The 20,539-nt window shown below is 44.9% G+C and overlaps 1 protein-coding gene and 1 long non-coding RNA gene across 2 annotated transcripts; one reads left to right on the forward strand and one right to left on the reverse strand.

Moving 5' to 3' along the window:
- On the forward strand, nucleotides 10,852–12,305 carry LOC106504460 (cathepsin G-like). Its single transcript, XM_013978154.2, has 3 exons — nucleotides 10,852–10,863; nucleotides 11,026–11,280; nucleotides 11,729–12,305. The coding sequence occupies exons 1-3, from the start codon at nucleotides 10,852–10,854 to the stop codon at nucleotides 11,900–11,902; spliced, it is 441 nt and encodes a 146-aa protein (XP_013833608.1). The 3' UTR covers nucleotides 11,903–12,305.
- LOC110261589 lies at nucleotides 15,238–19,172 on the reverse strand. Its single transcript, XR_002345891.1, has 3 exons — nucleotides 17,804–19,172; nucleotides 17,219–17,336; nucleotides 15,238–16,044 (listed from the first exon to the last, which is right to left on the reverse strand). It is a non-coding gene; the product is annotated as an uncharacterized LOC110261589 (long non-coding RNA).

Here is a 20,539-nt window from a genome sequence, read left to right on the forward strand (position 1 = left end):
TTACTGATAAAAGGATTAATTCAAGAAGAGCATATTACACTCATCAATATAACCTGTCCCTAATACAGGAATACCAAACTACATACAACAAATATTATCAGACATAAAAGAAGAAATTGATTGGAATACAATAATAGTAGGAGACTCTAACATCACAGTCACATCAATGGGCAGATCCTCCAGACAGAAAATCATTAAGGCAACAGAGATCCTAAATGACACAATAGAAAACTTAGACTGGACATTTTCAGAACATTACATTAAAAAAAAACAGAATATTCATCTTTTCAAGTGCACATGGAACATTCTCAAGGATTGACCACATACTGGGCCACAAAACTAACCTCAACAAATTTAAGAATATAGAAATTATTTCAAGTATCTTCTCTGACCACAATGGCATGAAACTGGAAATCAACCACAGGAAAAGAAATGAGAAAGAACTGACTACATGGAGACTAAATAACATGCTACTAAAACTCAGTGGGTCAATGAGGAAATCAAAAGGGAAATTAAAATGAGGCAAATGATCATGAAAACACAACATTCAAAATCTATGGATGCAGCAAAAGCAGTTCTTAGAAGGAAGTTCATAGCAATACACGCCTTTCTCAGAAAAGAAGAAAACTCTCAAATCAACAACTTCACCTACCACCTAAAAGAATTGGAAAAAGAAGAACAAACAAAATGCAAAGTCAGCAAAAGGAAAGAAATCATAAAGATCAGAGAGAAAAATCAGTAAAATAGAGATTAAAAAAACAATAGAAAAAAACCAAGAGCTTGTTCTTTAAAAGGGTAAACAAAATTGACAAACCTCTGGCCAGACTCACCAAGAGGAGAAAAAAAAACACTCAAAAAAGAAAATAAGAAATAAAAAAGGATAAATCTCAATTACATGCCAACAAATTGGACAACCTAGAAGAAATGCTCTAGAGATATATAGCATGCTAAAACTGAATCAAGAAGAAATAGATCAACTGAACAGACCGATCACTAGAAATGAAATTGAACATGTAATAAAAACACCACCTACAAACAAAAGTCCAGGACCAGATGGCTTCACAGGTACATACAAAGAAGAACTTATACCTATCCTTCTTAAACTTTTCCAAAAGGTTAAAGAAAAAGGAATGATCCCAAAGACATTCTAATACCCCCTAATACCAAAATCAGACAAAGATACCACCAAAAAAATAAAATTATAGGCCAATATCTTTAATGAATATAGATGTAAAAATTCGTGACAAAATTTCAGCCAACCGAATCCAACAACATATAAAAAAGATCATATATTGGGAGTTCCCATCATGGCTCAGTGGTTAATGAATCCGACTAAGAACCATGAAGTTGTGATCCCTGGCCTTGCTCAGTGGGTTAAGGATCCGATGTTGGCATGAGCTGTGGTGTAGGTTGCAGATGCAGCTTGAATCCCACATTGCTGTGGCTCTGGCATAGGCTTGGCAGCTATAGCTCCGATTAGACCCCTAGCCTGGGAATCTCCATATGCTGCAGGTGCGTCCTAGAAAAGGCAAAAAGAAAAAAAGATCATATACCACAACCAAGTGGGATTCATCCCAGATTCACAAGGATGGTTCAACATATGCAAATTAATCAACATCATACAACATACTAACAAAAAGAAAAGTAAAAAAACCACATGATCATCTCAATAGATGCAGAAAAAGCATTTGACAAATCCAACATCCATTCATGATCAAAACTCTCACAGAAGTAGGTACAGAGTGAACATACCTTAACATCATAAAAGCCATTTATGACAAACCCACGGCCAATATAATACTCAACAGAGAAAAGCTGAAGGCCTTCCCACTAAAATCTGGAACAAGACAAGGATGCCCACTTTCACCACTTTTATTGAACATAGTATTGGAAGTCCTAGCCACAGCAATCAGACAAGCAAAAGAAATAAAAGACATCCAAATTGGAAGATAAGAGGTAAATTTGTCACTCTACGCAGATGACATGATACTATATATAGAAAACCCTAAGGACTCACCCCAAAAACTCGAACTGATCAATGAACTTAGCAAAGTAGCAGGATACAAGATTAACATTCAGAAATTGGTGGCATTTCTGTATACTAATAATGAAACATTAGAGAAGGAATATAAAATATACCTTTTAAAATCACCCCCCAAAAAATTAAATACCTGGGAATAAACCTGACCAAAGCAGTGAAAGACATATATGCTGAGAACTATAAAACATTAATCAAGGAAATTAAAGAGGATTCAAATAAGTGGAAAGATATTCCATGCTCCTGGATTGGAAGAACTAATATAGTTATAATGGCCATACTACCCGAAGCAATCTACAGATTCAATGCAATCCCTATCAAATTACCCATGACATTTTTCACAGAACTAGAACAATCCAAAAAGTTATAGAACACAAAAGACCCAGAATTGCCAAAGCAGTCTTGGGGGAAAAAAGGCCAAGCAGAGGCATAAATCTCCCAGACTTCAAACAATATTACAAAGCTACAGTAATCAAGACAGTGTGGTACTGGTACCAAAACAGACATGCAGACCAGTGGAACAGAAGAGAACCCAGAAGTAAACCCAGACACTTCTGGTCAATTAATCTTCAACAAAGGAGGTAAGAATATAAAGTGGAAAAAAGACAGTCTCTTCAGCAAATGGTGCTGGGAAAACCGGACAGGTACATGTAAATCAATGAAACTAGAACATACCCTCACACCACACACAAAAATAAAATCAAAATGGCTTAAAGACTTAAACATAAGAAAAGACACCATAAAACTCCCAGAAGAGAACATAAGCAAAACATTCTCTGATATCAACAGTACAAATGTTTTCTTAGGTCTCCTAAAGCAATAGAAATAAAAACAAAATAAACCAATGGGACCTAACCAAACTTAAAAGCTTTTGTACAGCAAAGAAAACTGTAATAAAACCAAAAAGACAACCTAAGGAATGGGAGAAAATAGTTGCAAATGATGCAACCGACAAGGGCTTAATCTCCAAAACATACAAACAACACTTACAACTCAACAGCAAAAAAACAACAACCTAATTGAAAAATGGGCAAAAGACCTGAATAGACATTTCTCCAAAGACATACAGATGGGCAACAGGCACATGAAAAAATGCTCAATATCACTAATTATTAGAAAAATGTAAATCAAAACTACAATGAAGTACCACCTCACACCTGTCAGAGTGGCCATCATTAATGTCTACAATAACAAATGCTGGAGAGGGTGTGGGGAATAGGGAACTCTCCCAAGCAGTTGGTAGAAATGTAAATTTGTACAACCGCCATGGAGAACAGCATGGAGGTTCCCTGAAAAACTAGATATAGAACTACCATATGACCCAGAAATCTCACTCTGGGCATATATCCAGAGAAAACAATAATTTTAAAAGATACACACACCCATATGTTAATAGTTGTGCTATTTACCATAGCCAAGACATGGACACAACCCAAATGTCCACCAGTAGAGGAATGGGCAAAGATGCTGTACATATATGCAATGGAATACTACTCAGCCACAAAAAGAACAAAACAATGACATTTGCAGCAGTAAGGACAGACTTAGAGATGATCATACTAAGTGAAGTAAGCCAGACAGAGAAAGACAAATACCATATCATATCACTTATATGTGGAATCTAATAAAAATGATACAAATGAACTTATTTACAAAACAAAAACAGGTTCACAGATCTCTAAATCAAACTTACAGTTATCAAAGGGGAAATGTGGAGGGAAGGGGCAAATCAGGAGTTTGGGATGAAACATACAAACTACTACACAAAAAGCAGATAACTAACAAGGATATGTATAGCACAAGGAACTTTACTCAATATTCTATAATAAACTATATGGGAAAAGAATCTGAAAAAGAATGGAGATAGATATCTATATCTATGTACATATATATATGAGATTCACCTTGCTGTACACTCAAAACCAACACATTTTACATCAACTCTACTCCAATAAAATTTTTTTAAAAGTTATCCATAATCACAAGCAGTCTACAGTTTGATGTGTCCTTCTAGGTCTCATTTGTCTTCCAGTATTTTTTAAACAGTATGTACAACTACCATATGATTCAGTAATCCCACTACTGGGCATATATCTGGAAAGAACTATAACTCAGAAAGATGCATGCATACCTATGTTCATTGGAGCACTATTCACAATAGCCAAGGCATGGAAATAACCTAAATGTCCATCGACAGATGAATGGATTAAGAAGATGTGGTACATATACACAATGGAATACTACTCAGCCATAAAAAGGGGAAAATAATGCCATTTGCAGGAATTAGAGATTCTCATACTGAGTGAAGTAAGTCAGAAAGAGAAAAACAGATACCATATGATATCACTTACATCTGGAATCTAAAATAGGGCACAGATGAACCTATCTACAGAACAGAAACAGACTCACACACATAAACAGCAGACTCACAGTGCCAAAGGGGAGGGGGAGGGAGTGGGATGGATGGAGAGTTTGAGGTTAGTAGATACAAACTATTACATTTAGAATGGATAAGCAATGAGGTCCTATTGTATAGCACAGGGAACTATGTCCAGTCTCTTGGGATAGACCGTGATGGAAGATAATATAAGAAAGGGAATGTGTGTATATTTATGACTGTGTCACTTTGCTGTTCAGCAGAAATTGGCACATTATAAATCAACCATAATTTTTTAAAAATATGTATGCTTTTCCTTTTAATGGCCACACATGTGGCTTATGCAAGTTCCTGGGCCAGGGGTCAGATTGGAGCTGCAGCTGCAATCTGCACCACAGCCACAGCAACACCCCATGCTTAACCCACTGAGCGACGCCAGGGATGGAACCCATATCCTCACAGAAACATCAGGTCCTTAACCTACTGAGCCATAACGGGAACTCCTCTTTTAACATTTTGTTAAAATGCTGAAAATTAATCCTAGAAGCTCTATTGAGGATGCAGCTGTGTCCTGCAAGAAGCCAGTGACTCCTCAGGACAGCTCTTATCTCCACTTGAGAGATGAGGAAACTCAGGCTCTTTCTTGCCTGTGGCTGCATAATGTCCATTTGTCCTGTGGCATGTGTAGGATTTTTCTCCCCAAACCAGGACCTCTGCAGCCTTCCTCTGTCGCTTCCAGACCTTTGCTCCAGCTGTGTCTGGACTGGGAATACCTTTCCTCTGTCCCACCTGGTCTTTCTGGCTAAGCCCACTTCCATGTGAAGATTCTAAGTACTGGAGAAACAGGGTTAGACTTGATTTTGAGAGTGCCTTTGTAATTTTTGATGGTTAGTACTTTTATATCAAAATTTTTTCCCAATGGTAATTTTATAAAGATATTCCCATCTTCTGATTTCTTCCTTTAATTGAGTTATAGCATTAAATAATCATTTCATCTTTATTCATATTTACCCAACAAATGTTATGAAAAGTTATATTATTAAAAGTTATATTAACTTTGAACTCAATTTTTATTTCCATTATGACTTTTATTTTGACTCATTATTTACAGTTGAGCCTTGAACAATGCAACGTTAAGAGCATCAATCCTTTACTTAGTAGAAAATCCAAGGAAAACATAGAATTAGTCCTCCTGTTCTGTGGTTTTGCAACCAACCACGGAGAGTTTAGTACCATAGAACTTACTATTGAAAAAAGACTGCCTATAAGTGGACCCTTGCAGTTCAAACTCATGTCATTCAAGGGTCACTTGTATTTAGGAGTCTATTTCTGAAGTTTTAAAAATATAAGGATATTCTGCTCATATTCTTTTGATGAGTTTCTAGCTTAAACTCACTGTGGCCTACAAAAAATAATGCATCATTTTAATCCTTTAAATATTTCTGACACCCAATACATGACTTCATCTGTAGTTAGCATCCACATGTTCTTGTAAAATGTGTAATCTACCTTTGTTAGCCAAGATGTTCTATTTATGTTCCCTTTTTCCATCAGCTATGCCTAACTTCTATGTCAGTACAAATCAATTTATTTTTATATTTCTTAATTTATTTTGTTTTTTATTTTTTCCCACTGAGTACAAATCAATTTATAAGACGTGTTTTAAAATCTTCCCAAATGATAATGAAGATATTTCTTCCTGGGTAGCATCCACTCACTGCTGCTGTTCAGAATTCAGCCTTGGATCTGCTGTTCATTTGAAAGTAATCCTTCTTTCTGAAGGTGCTCATAACTTTTCTGGCTATGGACTTTTGATTTCTCACTATGGATTTCCTTCTATCATTTTGCTTGAGATTTTTTTTTTTTTTTTTTTTTTTGCTTTTTGCTTTTTAGGGCCGCACCTGTAGCACATCGGAGTTCCCAGGCTAGGGGTTGAATTGGAGCTACAGCTGCAGGCCTACACCACAGCAATGCCAGATCTGAGCTGCATCTGCGACCTACACCACAGCTCACGGCAATGCCGGATCCTTAACCCACTGAGCGAGGCTGGGGATCAAACCTGCAACCTTATGGATCCTAGTCGGGTTCATTAACCACTTAACCACGAAGGGAACTCCCTAATTTTTAACTTCTGATTAAATGTTTTTCATCAGTTATGCAAAAATCTCAGCCACTATCTCCAATACATTGTCTTTTTCTCATTCCCTCTCTTCTAGAATTTTAACTCAACGTATGTTCAACCTTCTAATTCTACAATTTTCTGTTTTTATGCCTGTCTGTACTCCATCTTGACACTTCTTTCTGAGCTATTTCAGGTTAGAAATTATCTTTTCATCTTTTTCTAATTTATTATTAATTCCATTTACTGAGACTTTAATTTTGGTTTTTCCGTATTTTTCACTTTCAGAAGTTGTTTTAGTTCTCTTTCAAAAGTTATGTCATTTTTTTTTTAAGGTTCATGCACCCTGGTGTACTTTTAAGGTATGTTTTTATTATTCTTACAATTGTTTTAAAATCTATATTTTATTAATACTATACTAATAGTTAAAGGTTTTTAATCTCATCAATTTGTTTCTTAGTCATGGTGTCATGTCTTTGCATGTTGAACTGTTTATATACGATTATATGCTCATCATTATACTTGAAAAAGAATATCTGGATGTAATTCAAATTCTGGAGTTAAGTGAATTTCCTCGAGATTTGCATTTGATTCTGCCAGGTACTTTGGGAAACAGTCCATAATCACATTAGTGGAAGTTCAAGGTATGAGTCCATAAAAAGACCAGGTAATTACAATCTTTCATCAACTTATTTGCAAGAATTCGCCCAATACCTCTTTGGTGTTATGCTGAGGGTGTAGACTGCAGTTCCCAGCTGATTGTGGGGAGGGCCTGTGGCACCTGCTTGTGTGGCGCCTGGTCTTTGACTTCTCCACCCACATCTTCTCTGCTCATCCAAACAGAAGCGTGCATTTTGTGTGTTCAGCAAACTCCCTCCGAAAAATAGTTCTGTGCATCTGGATTCCCACAAGTCCTCCCATTTTTTTTTTTTTTTATCAGATCACCTCTCCTGCATTGGCAGTTCATCAAAGCTTTCAAGGTTTTCAGACATTCTAAACAGGTTTCTTTTGATCCTTTTTAGTGGGACGATTGGAACGAAATCTAGTCACTGTTCATCTAGTTAATGAAAGCCCCTCTCCACGTCTCTATTAGGATCACTGGGGGCCTATATCTTATTCCAATTTTTTCTATATGGACAGTCTGTTTTTTATGCTTTCCCCTTTGTTTAAGTGAGAGTAACATTTTAAAAACAAAATAAAGGTTTAAAAATTTAAGGAACAATAAATTGCCATTATCCAAATGCCCAGGCACTGGTACAGAGGTTACACTATTTTCTCCTCCCCCCCCCCCGCCCCGTTTTCTGCATATTACTTCTCAAGTGCACGAAGACCTGTCATGACGATGCAATCACAAAGCACACAGTAGAGAAAGGAACTGAGCTCCTTGCAGCTCTGAAAATAAGCGGTACCCTGTGTATGTTTAAGCACAGGGAGATGATCCTTAACTGTCACTAGAATTTCAGGTGGGTTATCACACCCATAAAAGATTGAGAATTGTATTCGTTCTCAAGTCGGACATTTCCGCAAAAGTCTGACTGCACTGTCATGCTTTCTGGGCCAACACTAGTCCCACAGGTATTTCTTTTCTTTTTTTCTTTTTTTTTTTTTTTTTTTTTGTCTTTTTTTGTTGTTGTTGCTATTTCTTGGGCTGCTCCCGCGGCATATGGAGGTTCCCAGGCTAGGGGTTGAATCGGAGCTGTAGCCACCGGGCCTACGCCAGAGCCACAGCAACGCGGGATCCAAGCCGTGTCTTTCAACCTACACCACAGCTCACAGCAACGCCGGATCGATAACCCACTGAGCAAGGGCAGGGACCGAACCCGCAACCTCATGGTTCGTAGTCGGATTCGTTAACCACTGTGCCACGACGGGAACTCCCCCACAGGTATTTCTAAGCGCGTCTACCAGCCCGGTGCTGCTCTGCAGGACTCTGCCTGCGTTTCCCTCAGTGACTAACGCAGCTCCCCTCCCTCACGGGTCACAGGCAGCACAGCAGTGATGTGCCTCCTTCTTGGCCCCCACGCCCGGGGCAGAGGTGGGGTTAGGTTGACGGGTCTCACACATCACAGATGCATAGGGTCTGTGGTGTCTGGCCACCAGGGTCTCACTGCTCTCCACAAAAGCAAGTCCCTGGGCCTTTTCTCCACGCAGGGCCGCTCCTGGGACCCAAAGGTCTTCGCCTTGAGTAGGAAGCAGGACCCTAGAAGTCATCCATCTCGTTGTGATCTCCACTGAGAGTTTGTTGGGGCTCACGAGGGAGAGTAACAGGCGGTGGCAGAGCTGTGTTCCTCCCTCGACCTTCTCTGGCCGTGCCCTCCACCCACGCAAGAGAGAGCCGCTCAGTCCACTTGACAACTTCTAGAAAGAAGTGGGAGCAGCAAGGGTCTCAGCCGAGGGCCAGGGGCCACAGGGCGGGGACGGGCAGGCTCCCACCTCGCAGGGAGAAGAGATGAGGAAGTAGCTGCCAGCTTGGATGCTTGTAGGGATATTATTGAACCTGGTGGGACAGGTTTCAGGGACACAGCGCCCCAGCCCCCGGCCCTGCTGCCGGGGCCCCCTTTTCTGCTGCACACTGACTCAGCAGCAGTGCGGGCTGTTGAACGGATGGCTTGGGTGCCTCTCTTTCCCGGATCACTGGCAGTTGGTGGGGAAGCCTCTTGGGCAGCCGTGGGTGATGAAACCTATCGCAGCAGCAGGAGAATGGGACCGCGAACTCTCCAGCCCCCACGCCCTCCCCTTCCTTCCTCTCCCAGGGCCTCAAAGGCTGGCAGGAGGAAGCACAGGCAGCAACCGACTGGGCAGCCCTCCCGGGAACATGCAGCCACTCCTGCTCCTGGTGGCCTTGCTCCTGCCACCCGGGGCTCGGGCAGGTGAGTGACCGTCCCCACCCTCTCAGGCCCACCCCATCCCTGAGCCTCTGGAGCCAGACCACCCACGCACTTCAGGCGTCACTGAGCAGCTCCTAGGAGTCCCCAGTTCTCAGCTTTCTCATCTATAAAGCAGGAATGATATCAGTGCCTTCCTCATGGCCTCGAGATGGGACTTCAGTTACTTAGTGCCCATACAACTCCTGGACCTGCCCGGCAGGGAGCACTTCTCCATAAACGTGCTCTCTCAGCACCTTCTGCAGCTCACGTGGCAGGGCCTAGGAGGTGAAGATGCAGCAGTAGCTGCCCCATCTGCTCAGCCCTAGACCCGTAAGGGTCATGCACTGGCCATGGCTGGACTCAGAGGGGCCGGGACAGTGGCTGAGAAAGAAAGCACATGGGGCTTCAGGGAGGGGCCCCTGCAGAGGGCTCAGGATTGCCATCCCCACAGCAGAGACAGCCTCCTCCTTATGGAGGCTGCAGCTGGCCTTGCCTTTTGGGGGTGGGGGGGGAAGCGGAGGCTGGGATGGGGAGCTGGCGGCGCATCCTGCCGAACCAGGGAGCCCTCTCCCAGGGCTGGGGCCCTGTGGACCTGGCTCTCACCGCCAGCTTTTCCTGGCCCTGCATCATCTCTCCTGCCTCCCCAGCTTCCAGCCTTTCTGGTGGCACCCAGCTGATGCCCACATCCCCGCCAGGGCTGAGCTAAGTGCCTGATGCTTGCTTCCAGGGGAGATCATCGGAGGCCAAGAGGCCAGGCCCCATTCCCGCCCCTACATGGCATATGTTCAGATTCATACTCCCGTGGGTATGACCATTTGTGGAGGGTTCCTGGTGCGAAAGACTTTGTGATGACAGCAGCTCGCTGCTTCAGAAGGTGAAAAACCAAGGAGCTTCTGGTCACCACTAGAGCAGGATCAGCAGAGTTTACCAAAGCAGCCATCTGAACACAGGGTGCTAGCAATGACGGGGAAAGAAAGGACCAGGTAGGCCCGGGGGGTGGGCAGGGGACAGGACAGTGTAAATGAGGAGTAAGGAGGATGTCATCAAATCAGGGGAGATGGAAGGCTCACACTGGGGCTCAAGATGTGTCTCCAAGGCTTTTCTCAATTTCTTCCGGGGTGGGGGGCAACAGCTAAGGTCACCATGTCCCCCCCAACTCTCTGCTCAAGGCAGGGTAGATGGAGGACACAGCTCAGCCCCAGAGCCCTCTCATCCCTCAGAGGCCCCAGCAGCAGTCCTGCTGCCCTGGGCTGTCCCTCTGACCTGCAGACCTGGGGACCACAGATCCTGTAGCTCATACTACCTCCAGGCTCCCTCTCCTTTGCAGGCAAACAGTTGTCATCTTGGGAGCCCATAACATCAGGAGGTTTGAACGGACCCAGCAGCACATATCTGTGCTCAGAGCCATCCCCACCCCAGATTCGATCAGCAGAAAAACCTGAACGATATCATGTTACTTCAGGTACCGACCCTGTGGGTCTTCAGCCCAGGCGGCTCCCTCCCAGCTTGAGGGTCAGTATCTGGGCCCAGGAGGAGAGAGCTGGGGGACTCCTAGGGTGCTGGGGGGCTGGGTGGGGGTGAGCAGAGCACAGACAGTCCCTGAGGCCTGCACACTCCCCACCAGCTGGCAAACAGAGCCAGACAAAATCGATTCGTCAGGCCAGTGGCTCTGCCTCGGACCCAAGCCAGGCTGAGTCCTGGGGCCTGGTGCACTGTGGCCGGCTGGGGCCTGGTGAGCCTGAGCAGGAGAACAGACACACTCCAGGAAGTGCAGCTCACAGTGCAGAGGGATGGGGAGTGCCACCGACGCTTCAGATTCTACAACGGCCGGATAGAGATGTGTGTGGGAGATCCAAGGGAGAGAAAGTCCGCCTTCTTGGTAAGACCACGGGCATCTACCAACTTTCCCGAGACAGAGGGGCCTGATAGGCGGGGCAGTACACACAGACCGCATCTCCATTGCCTCAGTCTGGGTCCAGGACCAGAGTGAGTGGGACTTTTCCCCACCCATCCATTCTCTGGGGGAGCAGAGGGAGCAGCAGACCCCCGTGACATGCCTGGGCAGTGTTTTCTGGGGGAAGGTGAAGGCACCTTGAGCTGGGTGGGGCTGCACAAGCACCCATAGCCAGGGCTGGAGCCCAGTGATGGAACAATCCAGAAGCTTGACTTTTCTGCACCCTCTCCCACCCTCCCATCCCTCATACCCCCACCAATAGAAGGGCACCCCAACCCTGCCTTCTCTGAGGGCCAGGCCTTAGGGCAGCAGGAGTGGGGAGGCCTGGAGAAGGGAGGCCTGGCTTAGTGTCCCTTCCTCTGTCTGCCCACAGGGGGACTCCGGAGGGCCCCTCGTGTGTGGCCGGGTGGCCCAGGGCATTGTCTCCTATGGAAACAGACAGGGGACACCCCCAGCAGTCTTCACCAGGGTTTCCAGCTTCCTGCCCTGGATAAGGAGAACAATGAGTCGCTTTCAACAGTGGGGCCAGGCTGAGATCCCCCTGTGATTGACTGTCCTTCTCTGGGGCACAGGCCGGCTCCAGGGCACTTCCAGAGGCTTAATAAATGTCCACATCTAGAGTGGAATATCTGATCTCTCATTTGTTCATTAAACATGATTTGGTACACAACCAGTGTATGCCAGGCCACGTGTGAACCCCTCCAGGGAAATGGGATCACTTCCCCAGGACAAGGAAACCCCTGTCCCCACCGTCTTGGGGGTTAGAATGAGCTTCCCTCCTCTGAGCCATCCCTGCTTTGTTCCCCCTCCACCCACAGGCTGGAGAGTGATGGAAGGACAGCTCCTCCACAGAGTAAAGCATCTTATTCTCCACTCTTCCAGAAACTCCTCGCTAGGTTTTTTGTTTTTTTGGTTTTTTTGGTATTTCTTTTGTCTTTTTAGGTCCACACACCCTCGGCATATGGAGGTTCCCAGGCTAGGGGTCTAATCGGAGCTACAGCTGCTGACCTACACCACAGCCATAGCAACGCCAGATCCAAGCTGTGCCTGCAACATACACCATGGCTCACGGCAACACCGCATCCTTAACCCACTGAGCAAGGCCAGGGATCAAACCCCCAACCTCATGGTTCCCAGTCGTATTCATTCCCATTGCGCCACGATGGAACTCCTCCTCGCTAGGTATTAAATTGCACCCCAAAACCGGGTGACAATGGGTAGGACAGTCAGTCCAAAGGGACAGAATTGACATACTGTATGAGACCCAACTTAATAGATGGTAAAGAGGCAATTCGAATCATGGGAGACCATGGACTTTTAACACCTGCCATTGAAACAAATGGTCATTTGGGAAAAAAAAGATAAGGTTGGATCCAGGCTTCTCATCATCATCCAAAATAACACTCAAATGGGGTCAAAGATGTAAATGTAAAAAAATCAAACCATACAAGAAGAAGGGGAAAAGGAGATATACTTTCTTTAAAACAACTGACAAAACTTGTGTTGAAAGCCATGCTATACTCAATGGCCCAGAAATGGGAACAACCCAATTATCTATTTACAGTCAGAGTCTTTCTCCTAAACCCTTACCCACAACAACACTCACTGTATAAAAACCAATATTCTCATTATCAATGCAATGAGGATTTCCTTCTGGCTTTGTTACATTAAAATTATACAAAACTCCACATGACATGTTAGATAAAATAACTTGACTTTTACACTAAAGATTAGCCTATGAATAAATATATCAATATTATATTCAAATAAAAGATTTCTGGAGTTCCCTTCATGGCTCAGCAGTTAACGAACCCAACAAGAATCCATGAAAATGTCAGTTCAATCCCTGGCCTTGCTCAGTGGGTTAAGGATGCAGCATTGTGGAGAGCTGTGGTGCACCTTGCAGACGTGGCTCAGACCCGGAGTTGCTGTGGCTGTGGTGTGGACCAGCAGCTATAGCTGTGATTTGACCCCTAGCCTGGGAACCTCCATATGCCACGGGTGCAGCCCTAAAAAAATATTTAAAAAATAAAATATTTCTGAAGTCACATCATTTAAAACCATGCTTTTAACACTTCAAGGTAACTGTGAAGAATCAGCTGGGAGGTTCTTCTATATCCATCAAAATGCTAACTACCCACAGTGACTTTTATCACCTGAATTTTTATAGTTTTCACAATCTTCAATGGAATGATCCATAAACACAGAACAAATCCAACTGGCTATACACACACATGCTTTGGGAGTTTGTCCCTGATTTTATGGGTACTTGTCAGGAAGTCTTTTGCCCAATATTCATTATAAGGATTTTGCAACACTCTTTTACTCAACAATAAATCTGTGACAATACTCAGTAATTCCTTCCTGTATTTGCTACCACCTGCCCATAGGAACTATCTCTTACTCATACGCTCACAGGGATAACAGTCTCATTATTAAATGTTTGCACTAGACGATGGACAGAACGCTTGAAGGCGGAAGGGGGAGGAGAGAGCATGGAGGAGCCCCCATCCAGCCCTTCATCTCTGTGACATTTCCTTAGAGCCCAGAGCACCACCCAGGTCAGGACACGGTCCCAGGAAACGCCTGGGACAGACCCATCTCTCCTCCACATCGTTCCCTGCCACTCAGCACGTCCAAGGCAGCTCTCTGCCTCCAGTGGCCCTGCTGGGAAGGTTCCTACAGACCTCACCTGCTCACCGCCAGAGCACAGTGCCCTTCATGACCATCCCAGGAGCCTGGCCAACACCTCTCACAGCTCGGCACCCTTCCCTATGAAGCAGAAGAGCTTTGGCAAGAAAGCAGTTTGCAGGGAGTTCCCACTGTGGCTCAGGGGGTTATGAACCCGACTAAGTATCCATGGGGATGCAGGTTTGATCCCTGGCCTCACTCACTGGGCTAAAGGATCCAGCATTGCTGCAAAGCTGTGGTGTAGGTCGAAGATGTGGCTCGGATCCTGCATTGCTGTGGCTGTGGTGTAGGAAGGCAGCTACAGCTCGGATTTGACCCTTAGCCTGGGAACCTCCACATGCTTCAGGTGGGCCCCTAAAAAGGCAAAACAAACAAACACGCATTTTGCACCCTGAAAACTAGCACAAAGGGATACAATTCCTCTCACTTGCTTTCTCTACTTTCAACCTCTGTGCTTTGGAAGCTCTGCTGACTTGACCGGAAAGTCATAAAACCGTGACAAGCTCATGGACAGAAACCCCACCAGGGACTTCCCTCCTGGCCCAGTAGCCAGTAGCTAAGGCAGGCTTCCCATCCACAGAAGCCTGGTGCCTGTGCCCTGGGGCAGAGCATGGAGTCAGGAGGAGCTAGACACTGGTGATTCATCCTAACTAGAGCAGAATCACTGAAGGGAGGGCTGGTGACCCCGATAACAGTGGTCTGAGTTTGTCTGGGAAAAGCGGGTGTCCCAGGAGAAAGCCACCTCCACCCTGAGATACAGAAGAGGGGGGCAGCCCAGGGCCAGTCCCAAGAGCTCAAAGGAAATGTCTTCTTACACACACGTGAAACACTCTCTGAAGTCCACAAAATCTGCCAAGTACATTTGGAATCATTTCAAGATTTTAGGTGGCATAACCCCCAGAACAACTACAAGCTCTATTAGATTGATACCCTATCATGCTTACGCTTTCCATTTTTCACTGAATTTTCAGAAGTTCAATTTTCTGGAGTTCCTGTTGTGGTGCAGCAGAAACGAATCTGACTAGGTACCATGAGGTTGTGGGTTCGATCCCTGGCCTCACTCAGTGGGTTAAGGATCCAGTGTTGCCATGAGCTCTGGTGTATGTAGGTTGCAGATGCCGCTGGGATCCTGAGTTGCTGTGCCTGTGCTGTAGGCTGGCAGCTGTAGCTCCCATTCAACTCCTAGCCTGGGAACCTCCATATGCGGTGGGTACGGCCTAAAAAAAAAGGAAAGGAAAGAAAGAAGTTTAATTTTCCCAAGGTACATTATGAGTCAATGTTTTGTGTATAGCAAAGTACTGTATCATTTCAACCATCCACAAATTTCGCCTTGTTAGTGTTTGAATATGCAATTACTATGCTGACTGTTAGAATGGGTTCAGTGGTAGTCAAGCTCTGATACAGCCTTAATGACCTCATCTTCCGGTAGTCACACTGGAAAGTGAAAGAAATTCCCGAGGCAAGGAGGGACCAGAATGACTAATAAAATCCAGGATGAATTGCAGCCACCTCACCTTTTCTACCATGAAGACGCGTCCACCACGGTGCCCAAAACAGCACGGAGTAGGAGAATACCCACAGCAAATTCCATGGGCAATTACTTTCATTTTTTTGCACATTACTTTTTTGTTCTGTTGTACAGAAAATGAACAAACCATTTCAACATCTGGAAATTTAACAGGCATCTCCCCACACACTCCACTCCAGAATCCCATACTCACTGTGCTCTGGCCCAAGCAGATCAGATGGTTCCTCTGATTAGCCATTGGCTCTCAGGAACCGTCCTGAGTTACAAGCCCTGAGATAGTATTAGGGGTTCCCAGAAAGACAAGACTCTTTTTGCTCCTCACCTTCCATCACAGTAAGCCACCGTCAACATGAAGTTGTCTCCTACCAGGAATCTCCTGCACGCACTCCAGCCTTGTGTGTTTTCAGGGCAACATACAGATGTCCTGTAGGGCCTACAGTGTAGTCTGGACTCCGTTGCATTTGATGCCCCTGAAAGAAACAATTTCTCTGGATCTCTGTATTCATAAGAAACAGAGGATGGGCACAGCCTAGTGGCCTAAAACAATGGGATGTTCAGAGGAGGGGGAGTCTGCAGTGCTCACCCTGCACGATGAGATGGGGCGCCAGGCTTCCCTGGGCAGCCTGGTGGGCTTGCAGCAGGACCTGTTTCCTTGCTTAGCTCTGATCTCACAATAGAGATGAGCTCAGCCCTTGTTCTGGAGAACTTCAAATATATGTCAAGGGGAAGGGGTCTGTCTTCAGGATATACCATCTAGAAGAGCTGGAAATTACTTCCTCTTATCTGCCCTGGTTACCTCTTTACCTCTGAGCTTTTCAGAGCCTCTGTGTCCCACTTACTTCCAGGAGGAGGCTGTTTTCTAAGGCCTGAGATTCCTGAGTTCCTAGAACAGAATACTCTGGCTCCTTTCTCTCCCATCATGAGTCAGGCACATAGTAAATGTCCCACAGATGCCTGTTCATATGAGAATGAACAGCCCCCCAAATGGCTTTGCTCAGTCGCTGGGGAGGAGCAGTCCTCAAGCAGTCTGAACCGCAGCACAGACGTAGCTTTGTAAGGAATTTAGCCATCAAGGTAAAGACAGACAAGTGCAAAGGATTAGAAATCAGAGTGCGATGGAGAAACGGGAGGAGGGGGCCTGGGTGGGAGCCAGTCTCTTAGGGCCACGGGATCAGTGGTGAGGCGACACTGAGATGCTCCCTTAGATTTTCAGCAGAGTGGCTCAAGAAGGCAGGGACAGCGAGAGGGTTACATCTCCGAAGCTGAGTGTAAGATAAGCTTTCATTCCTGGTCTAGACCACAACTCTTAGAACAGAGCAACCCACTCTTAGCTGTGGAGAATGGGAAGTTAGACCCCTCATTTTCAGCTTGCCCTCTCCACCAGGATCCTGGGCCATCCTCATTATAAATAACTTTCCACGTGCAAAGGTGTAACCTATGGAAGGGAGCAGACCCACCAGCTCTCCATGAGAGAAGGTTTCTGTGATCTGCACAATTACGTATCCGGAGACGGACCTGGGGTTTAGCACATTGCTGGGAATGGACTGAGACAAGGAATGATCACAGTGATAATCTCATGGGGGCACTGTGAAAGTGTCACTGCTGGGGTAAGCCAGGCCTCTAAGGAAAGGGACAGTCACTTACCTCCCTCAGCCCTGGAGGTGAGAGATTGGCCGATAAGAACGGGAGCAGCGGCATCTTCTCTGTAAAGCTGACCAGGTCTGAAGTGGTGGGTGGTGTCTCCTTCCAGGCTTTTTCAATCCTGTGTTGAAAGGGCGGGTTCAGAGACCAATTTACTCCTGCTTCTATTGATTCTCAAGGAAGGAGCTTTCATCGCATCCCTCTTCTCCTCACACAGAAAGGTCTGTACGGTGAGGGTGTTGCAAGAACCACGTTCTTAGGCCACCAGTAGTTCGCATGACCACATTCACCTAGAGAAAACCCTGGACTCGCCGAATGGAGGAAGGGGCTTTGTGGGTTTTGGCATTAGCCAGAAATGGTGTCCCCCTTCCCCTAAGTCTGATCCTCCAAGACCATAAATATGACCCCACCATGCTTGAATTTGTCATTAGGTAACTGTCTACTTCCTTAAAAAAAAAAAATGCATCCATTGGATTATAGTTTCTGCAGAGCTTCTTTTTGGTGGCAGGTGGGTGGGAATAGCTGAGAGGTTTTTTGTTGTTATTATAAATGCAAGAGCAGCAAGCACCAATCTTTCCTAAAACTCACTAGCCAGGAGTCTAGTCATCCATCAACTTTTCGGTCATTTCATGCAGCTGCAAACGCTGAAGAATGGGGCGGAGGAACAGAGGTAGGAGAAGTGGAGACAGGGTGTTGATGAGAGTAACAGGAAGGTAAGGTAAGGAAAGAATAGGGGAATTTAAGAAGAGTGATTTGACAAACAAATACACCTGCATTTATTGTGTGGCCCAGTCCCCTGCAGCCCTTATAGAGCCAATATTATTCTCAACTTGTGGATATTTCAAAGATTTAAAAGGCCCCAATATTAAAGCAGTTCAGAGGCATGCAGGTAGAGACTGAAAGAGGATAAGCATATCTTTGCCACTCATTCTAAGTTTTCCAAGTCATTCCTGTCCTACCTGGCCCAAGTAATCTGGGCCCCAGGGAAGACCATGATGTGGGCAAAGTTTCTGCCCCCGGAGGCTCCTTGTCCCTGGTGAGGAACCAGGCATATTTTCTCATGCAGTTCTCTGCACACAAGTGGGTTGTCAGCCTTTGGAAGGGCAAATTCCAAGTTATGATTCTACTTAGAATACAGGCGATCAGCCTGCCAATTTGGATGACTTCCATCTGTTCTTTTATAGTTTAATCTAGACCTGAGAAGATTTCTGGACCCTTATCATGAACAGGACATAATGTGTATGCTGCTTTTGCATCTGTTGGATTACCCACAAGGTGGAACATGCAAAGTGTCGTCTCATTTTCATTCTCTGCCCTGGGCATGACAGTTCCTTTAAGGGGATCTATTGCCTCTTATTTTTGATGATTTACCTCTCCTCCCCAACCCCAATCTGCAAACCACAAATACGTTCAGCAATATTGTAGTAATTTATTAAACATTCATGTTGATACATTGGGCTTAAATGTACCTACAAAATATTATTTATAATGTTTTGGAACTGTAGCAAATCAAAGATGATTGACTCTAATTTTAGCCCAAAGCAGGTGTTTATCATTTTAATGAATCTTGTCACACAGGATCACAAGAGTTTTCACAATTTCTGTAGCTGGTTTCATGTGCATTTGGCAATACTATCGCATCTTTCTGACAGATAGTTTTCCTCTGAGCTGTTTGGACTCTACTTGGATCCTACACATGGCTCAGGGCTCCCTTCTCCCAAGATTCCCCCAGATCCAGATAACACAGACATGTCTCTGGCTCTCCTTCCACTCCCCTCTGCCTCCTGTCTCACATGAACCACATCTAGCTCTGCTGCTCTGACCAAGGACAGAAGACACCTGTGCCTTAGCTTAGCCATTGTCCCAGGAGAGCAGCTAGCTTGTTTTGTGAAGTTATCACTAAAAAATTTGTCATTACAGGAGTTCCCATTGTGGCTCAGCAATAAAGAACCCGACTACTATGCATGAGGGTGTGGGTTTGAACCCTGACCTAGCTCAGTAGGTTAAGGATCCGGCGTTGCTGTGAGCTGTGGTGTAGGCCACAGACGAGGCTCAGATCTGGTGTTGCTGTGGCTGTGGTGTAGGACGGCAGCTCTGTTTCGACCCCTAGCCTGGGAATTTAGGGCCGTGGGTATATCCCTAAGAAGAAGAAAAAATTGCCATTGCTTTAGGATTTTCAGTGACTAGAAATTAAAAAGGAAGACGGAAAATGAAAAGGGTGTTAGAATTGTGTGGAACACTACATTCAACACACCTGTAAGGGGAGACCCAGAAGGAGGGCAGACAGAGAAAGAAGTCAAAAAATATTTGATTAAATAACAGGTGAAAAGTTCAAAATATGGATAAAAACCCAGACCATTAATCCCAAAACCAAGAAGCTCAGTGAACTCCAAGTAGGAGAAAGTATCATAGCTGAATGGGCAAGATTTCCCCTATGCCTCCTTCCCTTCCATCCTAGATCTCATCATCTCATTGCCAGCCCAGCCTCTCTTCAAATAGCACCCCTGGTTCGTTCTCTCCCACAAAATCTTCTGTGTTATGTTCACAAGTGGGAAGTGCTGAGATGGAACTACTTCTGGGGTCTATGACATCATTGAGACATGATGCTTCTTTTTTTTTAACCTAGAAACCTAAGTGCTCGAAAAGGCAAAGTAATGCCAACACTGCTGCACGTGTGCACGGGAGGTAGCTGCCCACCTTCTCCAAATAACATCATCTACATGAGAGCTTTTTTTTTTTATTGCATTGTAAGGGATTCTCTTTTTTTTTTTTTTTTTTTTTTTGAACTTGATGGCCACACTTGTGGCATATGGCATATGGAAGTTCCCGGGCCAGGGAATGAATTCTAGCCACAGCTTTGGCAACGCCAGATCCTTTATCTCACTGTGCTGGGCCAGGGATAAAACCTGCACCTCCTCAGGGACCAGAACTGCTGCAGTCAGACTCTTAACCCACCAGTCCAGGGTGGAAACTCCAACAAGCGACTCTTTTTTCAATTAGGTTTTAAATTGTGGTAAGAATATACATAATGTAAAATTTTACCTATGAAACAATTTTAAATGTACAGTTCAGTGGCCTTAAGTCCATTCACACTGTTGTGCTCTTTTCCACCTTAAATTTTCATCTTCCCAAATTGAAACTCTGAACTCATTAAACAGTACCTCCTAATTACCCCTTTCCTCTAGCCCTGAGGAGTCACCATCATACTTTGTGTCTGAGAATTTGCAAGAGATCCTTACATAAATGCAAAAGCCTGAAGCATGGTCGTTTCTTCAGCCTTATACCTCATTTTTTACTTACCTTAATAAGGAGGCAAACCCCAGC

This window comes from Sus scrofa, chromosome 7 (genome assembly GCF_000003025.6).
Source record: "Sus scrofa isolate TJ Tabasco breed Duroc chromosome 7, Sscrofa11.1, whole genome shotgun sequence".
In the NCBI taxonomy this organism is placed as follows: domain Eukaryota; kingdom Metazoa; phylum Chordata; class Mammalia; order Artiodactyla; family Suidae; genus Sus; species Sus scrofa.

Bases quoted from the DNA above. Each gene is read 5' to 3' on its own strand.
- LOC106504460 (XM_013978154.2), top strand. The intron at 11,281-11,728 runs GTAAGACCACGG...GTCTGCCCACAG, and splicing joins AGAGAAAGTCCGCCTTCTTG to GGGGACTCCGGAGGGCCCCT.